At 27.4% G+C, this 6,642-nt stretch overlaps 3 protein-coding genes across 4 annotated transcripts; 2 read left to right on the forward strand and 1 right to left on the reverse strand.

The window, feature by feature from the left end:
- Window positions 1–9: 9 nt before the first annotated feature.
- On the forward strand, window positions 10–2,833 carry LOC117212805 (adipocyte plasma membrane-associated protein-like). The gene is made up of 4 exons (XM_033457853.1): window positions 10–353; window positions 434–642; window positions 877–1,162; window positions 1,248–2,833. Exons 1-4 carry the CDS (start codon window positions 244–246, stop codon window positions 2,347–2,349), a joined length of 1,707 nt encoding a protein of 568 aa, XP_033313744.1. The 5' UTR covers window positions 10–243; the 3' UTR covers window positions 2,350–2,833.
- LOC117212812 lies at window positions 2,818–6,151 on the reverse strand. Of its 2 annotated transcripts, none has more exons than XM_033457864.1 (6): window positions 6,022–6,151; window positions 4,387–4,495; window positions 4,241–4,300; window positions 3,968–4,169; window positions 3,795–3,901; window positions 2,818–3,728 (listed from the first exon to the last, which is right to left on the reverse strand). In XM_033457864.1, the coding sequence occupies exons 2-6, from the start codon at window positions 4,456–4,458 to the stop codon at window positions 3,465–3,467; spliced, it is 705 nt and encodes a 234-aa protein (XP_033313755.1). In that variant the 5' UTR covers window positions 4,459–4,495; window positions 6,022–6,151; the 3' UTR covers window positions 2,818–3,464. The 2 variants fall into 2 exon arrangements, with proteins under 2 accessions (XP_033313755.1, XP_033313754.1); XM_033457863.1 differs by lacking the exon at window positions 6,022–6,151 and adding an exon at window positions 5,027–5,149.
- LOC117212810 lies at window positions 5,112–6,590 on the forward strand. Its single transcript, XM_033457860.1, has 3 exons — window positions 5,112–5,253; window positions 5,334–5,557; window positions 5,809–6,590. The coding sequence occupies exons 1-3, from the start codon at window positions 5,218–5,220 to the stop codon at window positions 6,548–6,550; spliced, it is 1,002 nt and encodes a 333-aa protein (XP_033313751.1). The 5' UTR covers window positions 5,112–5,217; the 3' UTR covers window positions 6,551–6,590.
- The last annotated feature ends 52 nt before the right edge of the window (window positions 6,591–6,642 follow it).

Raw genomic sequence — 6,642 nt, forward strand, 5'->3', positions numbered from 1 at the left:
ATTTGATCTAACTTTTGCTGACATTGGCAAAGATACATAATTTGCGGTACACACCGCCATTAAAATTGTGAATGCCGTTATTTGCAGTGGCAAGAAACACGTAAAACGTAAAAGTAGTAACTCTTTTTTCTCAGTGCAATAGGTATTAGGATGAAGAAACATTAAAAGAGCCTCTTAGTGTTTTTAAAGTTGCTCGTAAAATATACCATATCTTTAAAATATTCATAGCCGATTGTTTAAATAATGGGGTACATAAAGTCAATTGGTACCGTAATAATATATGTCAGTTTCTTCTTAGCTGTCATTACCTTTTTACCAGGTTTACCCCCAGATGCAGAATATTCCGAATATAGGTATGGTATTTATTTTATAATAATATAATTGTCAAATAGGTAAAACAATTAATTATGATTTTTTACTATAAATATTTCAGTATGAAACTTCCTTGGGATTTACAAACACTGAAATCTGTAACAAAGATTCGACTACAAGGTCCTGAAATATTATTCTCTGGAGAAATCAAAGGTCCAGAAGCTTTTGCATCGTTTAATGGAGAAATATATACTGGTATACGTGGAGGTTATGTTGTACAAATTGAAGAAAATCGAATTAAACCTATTGTAAAGTTTGGACAAAAGTGTGGTATGTTGTAATAATTATTAGAAAATATTTATATTAATTTATTTACATTAAATATTTATTATTATTATTATTCTTTTTTTGGAATTCTACATATTGCATTCACAAAGATAACAAATTTAATAGTTTAAATACAAACATGCTCAGATAATAAAGCTAGATTTTGTTTAAAAAAATTAACAAAATTACTGAAATGTTTAAGCAAATGCATATCTTGAATAAAAGTGGTACTTACAGATGGGTTGTGGCAAGAACAAAAATGTGGTAGACCTTTGGGTCTAAAATTTAATGATAAGGGGGAACTGTTTGTTGCTGATAGTTACTATGGTATTTTCAAAGTAAATGTTAATACACGACAGTATATAAATATAATCAACAGTTCTGAACCTATTGATGGAAAGATTCCAAGAATGGTTAATTCATTAGATATTGCAAAGAATGGAGATATTTATTGGACAGATTCATCTGTAGATTTTCCACTTCATGATTCAACCTATACATTCTTAGCTAATCCATCAGGAAGGTAAGTTTCAAATTTAGTTAGTATAGTTTAGTTTGGTATTTAATAAGTATAATATTTATATTTATATGTAAATACTTCTTTACAGGCTTATTCGATATAATGCAGCAACAAAAAAAAATGAAGTATTAGTAAAAAATATAGGATTTGCAAATGGTGTCTTATTAAGTGATGATGAAAGCTTTCTGATTGTACTAAGTACTCTTAACTCATACATTATCAAATATAATATAAAAGGTTCAAAAGCTGGACAAAAAGAAATCTTTGCAGAAGGTTTACCTGGTCTACCTGATAATGTACATAGTGATGGGCAAGGAGGCTTTCTAGTAACTTTAATTTTCACTGTAGATTCTGAACATCCTCTTTTAGTTCAATCTCTGATACCACATCCACATATAAGGAAAATGTTATCAAGATTACTTTATTTAATAGAAGCTCCATTTAAATTATTGCAAGATATTTATCCAAATTACTATTCAGAAAGAGTTTTACATACAGTAGGTTCATTTGATCTTTCAAAAAATACAGCATTAAAGAGTGATTCAATAATACTTAGGATGGATAAAACAGGAAAAATTTTGAATGTTTTATACTCAGAAGATATTACTGAAATTTCTAGTGCTTATATACATAATGGATATTTATGGTTTGGTTCTCCTTGGAATGAATATATTATGAGGGTCCCATTGAAGCAAGCATTTCTAGATTTAGCACTTAATACGAAACATTCAGCTAAGAAGGAACAAAAACAGGAAGAACCGCTTTTAACAGTTTCAGCTACACCAAATATTAAAGTAGAAGCAAAATCGACAAAATCAACTGTTAAACAAGAAGCAACTACAAAACTACCTCCGAAATCAACAGTTAAGGCACAAACAACACAAAAACCAAATTCAGATGCAACAAGACCAAAGGAGACCATACAGAAGTCTACAACGTCACAACCTACTACCACCAGTACCACTACCACTCCAAAACCAACAACATCATCACCTAAAGCATCTGGAAAAGATTCAAAGGAAATTAAGAAAGATAAATCCAATTCACAAGTTAAACCTGAATCGTCACAACAAAGCAATGAAGCAAGAATAAAAACAAAATCTGTAGATTCTGTAAAAAAAAATGATCATGAAACTCAGACTGCAAAATCCAAACCTATGAAAAAAAATGAAGATTCTACTAAAAAATAAACCAATGTGTACAAGTTGAAAACATCAGTCCAAATTTAAATTAATACTCATTGTATTATTCTATTCCATGTTAAAAGTTCTACATATTCCAAACATATCGATTTATTTGTTAGGTTTTATGAAATTATAACGTACATATTTCATACACATTTCATTCCTTACCGGTGTAGGATTTAGTTTTTACTTATACTTTCTAAACAACGTTCCAAAAAAGGTGATATTTAAAGAATTCTTTTATTTTATTATGTATTAGTTTTCATATGTCAAATCTGTATATAAGATTGAGAATGGTGTTGTTTCTGTAAAACATTCCATATTATGATATATATACTAATATAATATTTAATACAAACACATACATATATACTGATATATGTATATGCGTGTGTATGTATGCATTTTGTAAGTTCTAATTTTATTTAACTGCATAATGAAGATGAGGTCCAAATAAAAAGAAAAGAGAATCCATTTTGTTATGGGCGGTTATATTGTTTTGATATGAATTAACATTCCAGAACAAATTGTATAATAAAACTATTAAAATAATTGTTCTATAAATAAAATAATTTATATTAGAGATCACATTTGCTTATAAATTACACATTTAATTCAAATGTTTTCTGTGATTATAAAGATACCATGTGTGAATCTTCCATTAAATTTTTAATTTCTATTTTTGTATGTAATCTAGGATATTTTTCTACTTCGAGTATAATACATATTATACACAATATATGTATGAAAATAACAATAATGCGTTACTCTTTGATGCAAAATGTTTGCAGATATATTTGTCTTTAACTGGGTATTATATATGCAGATTAATTTTGAACATGAATGGTGTTAAACAATGTTCTTAATTTTATATAGAATTTGGTAAGGTTGTATAACTGATATAAAAATAAATGTTTGCTTTTTTAAATATTGTCTTTTACTTCTATGATTTTGGTTATTGCTCCTCCAGAAACAAGCTTTAAAATTTTAAACCTTTAAGTACATGTTTAAAACTGCTATATGTTTACTATTACTATAAATATTTTTAATATATTACAAAAAGGTATATAAGCTTTTTTTAAATTAAGATTTATAGAATTAGAAGAATTAGAAACCTGTAGTTAAATATTAAGTTGTTGTGCTATAAATGTAGGCAGTATTGATTTCAACTTATTATTTAAATTCTGTTGGATTCGCCATAAAATCGTAGGATTTTTAACAAAATGCCAGTGTCCATTTCTTTTATTCTGTGCCCATTTTTGTGCTTTCAATAAACACTTATGATAGCTTACGATGTCTTTATCTTGTATCAATGTCTTTGGAGAATCTTTTGCTACTATAGCAAAACCAAGTTTTGCTAATTCTTCACCAATTTTTATTTGTTTCTATAAAATTTAATATTGTGAATTGGTGCACTGAAAAAAAGAGCAAGCTTAACAATTCCTATTTACCTCATTTCGCTCTATAGATACTATACAAGTTACATAGTCCTTTTCCGTGGCTAAAGGAATGAAAGTTATTTCTTTTCCACTAACAATTGTTTGCAACCAACTAATACCTAAAAGCATGTTTTTTATTTTATTAGAGTAATAAATTTTCAAATGTTTAATTCATCATTACCTACCATTAGCTGTTACATCAAGACCAGCTACTTTAATTGGTAAATATGTCGGACTACTTAGTCGAGGCAAAGATATTAATGGTTTGTGATCAACCATTAAAAGTGTACCATAATTTGGTTCTATATGTATCACAGTACCCTGAAGTTGAACTTTTTTTTGTAAAAAGTGAGATGGTATGCTGGATGGTTTTCTAAATTTGGCAAACTAAAAATACGACAATAAAAGTTACAAAACATAGAAATAAATGAAACATTATTAATATTTATTATACATACAGGTCTAATTCGATAGAGTGCAATCACTAAGCTTATACTAGCAATTCCATAACTGAATATCTGAAATTAAAAATCAATTAATATAATTATATTATATACATAAAAATAATGTTTGTGTGTAAAATCAAATGTAGGTTAGAACATACCTTCAACGTTTTGGTGTCTGTTTCGCTAAAAATGATAAATCTTTCGAAAATATTTGGCTTTTTCTCTGACATTATTACTTTTATTTTTTCTTTAAAGGCAGTATGGTACCTGAAATACGTCTATATGAAAATACTTTATCGCGTATATATTTAACGAAATATTTAATCATCAGTTATTTTTACATAAATTCTTCGATTATGAAAAGCTTAAAATAGCGAATGTTCGTACATTTCTCATATGAAAATGTTTAATTTCGCAGATACATATATAAAATTTTAAATTAACATAAAAGATACAAACATTTATTTATTATTTAGTTCCATTAAGATCAATATTTCTATGAGAAATATATTATTAATAATTCATATTATACCAAGTAATAATATTGAATTTAGATCTAATCTAATGCATGAAATAACGCATTAAATAATTTATGTATGTATCAAAGTTAAATTTCAATGAAGTGATATCATTTCTTTATAAAATAAAAATTATTTTAAATAAATGATACAATATAGTTTTATCAATTTTTCATATATAAATTTTGTATACTGTATAAAAATTTATGGATTCTGTTAATAATTATAAGAGAAATTTTTCTTCTGTTTACACAATATCTTAGTTAACTTTCATGTTCACATATCTGACATGTGTGAGTCGGTGCATTACGTTGACATAATACTGGAGCCAAGGTGACAAGCGGCGATATTAAAAAGATCATCGATAGAACTTCTTGAACAAATTGAAAACAAAAAACCAGTGAAACAATAAGAGCAAGTAACTCACGAAATAATAATCAAATTATTAATAATTTACAATATATTTTAAAAATGTTTCGTGATGGTCAATATTTGGAAGTAATTAAGGTATCTCATTTAACAGCTGCTAACAGCTGTCAATAGACGATCTTGCATCTGCACAAGTAAAACAGGAGCTGTGTTCGTAGGCTTCGAATGATTGTTTAGTTACGGCTGTTGTTACTGTTCAAGAGAAGACTATCAAAATTAAAGAGAAAAAGGTTTCAACTAATAAATGGCTTGATCTCGAGGATTGGGTGGCACTGTATAAAATTTTGGAGAAAGCAATTTTGCGCAATGTTCAAACAGAAGGATCGCCTCAGAATTTTAAGAAATGCAAATGTAAAAAATCTACTCGACAATTGGAAATCACGTAAGCAAAATCATTTAATGTTCGATATTAATTTCAATTTTACTTAAGTTATGCTATTTTTCATATATATCTATTTATATAAAATATAAATAAAGTAATTTATATAAAAATTATATTAATTTTTAATATTACATATAAAAATATTGCCTTTAACCTATTACATTACAATTTAAAAAATATATACATCAATGGTTACATCATGATATATAATTATTGTTAGTTATTTACATAGATATTTTTACAAACTATAGATATACATTTGAACCATCAGAAAGTATAAAAGATGTTACATCGTTACCTACTATTAGAGTAAATGTTTCCCCAGCAAAGAAGAAATTAGAAAAGTCGGAATTACCCAAAGTAACAATAGAGAAAAAAGATATTTTGAATCAAATAACAGAAAAGCCAGTCAGGAAGACTTCCAACCATATACATCAAAAAGATAGTAAGAATACTTTACTCACAAAATCAGGAAACAATGATTTAGTAGCGAAGGAATCGATTAACACAAAAAACGATAGAGTTAAAAGATGTCTACCAGTTGACAATCTGGGAAATGATATCTTAGAGGAGTATGTACCAAACGCACCTGTGGCGAAAAAGTTATGCATGAACTTGAACTATATACCAAGTAGAAAGAGTACATTGGAACAAATCCAAGTATTTTCAAATGAATATTCTCCTATAGTATCGGATAATAAGAGCGTAGCGGACGTAGTTCGATATGTACCAAATTCCATGGATTCATTAAAAGTATCTTATGAAACGTATGAACCTAGTGGTACAACCATTCTAAAACATCCTGAAGAATACATTCCCAATTCAAAGGGAATTAAAGCATCTATCGAGGAATATTATCCAGATTTTACTAGTAAGACGATGAAATTTGATGACAGTTATGTGCCGTCAAGTGTTCAACTAACTAACGAAAATTCGAAAAAGTTACTAGAAAGGCACAAAAAATTACAATCAGAAAAACACACGTTAAGATAAAAATATTAACAAAGTGAAATATGAATCTATTTATCTAAAACATTTTTAAAACGAACATAAAATATATAAAATATATGAAAATCAGAATATGA

The sequence above is a fragment of the Bombus bifarius genome, unplaced genomic scaffold (assembly GCF_011952205.1).
Source record: "Bombus bifarius isolate JDL3187 unplaced genomic scaffold, Bbif_JDL3187 scf7180000008379, whole genome shotgun sequence".
Lineage (NCBI taxonomy): Eukaryota > Metazoa > Arthropoda > Insecta > Hymenoptera > Apidae > Bombus > Bombus bifarius.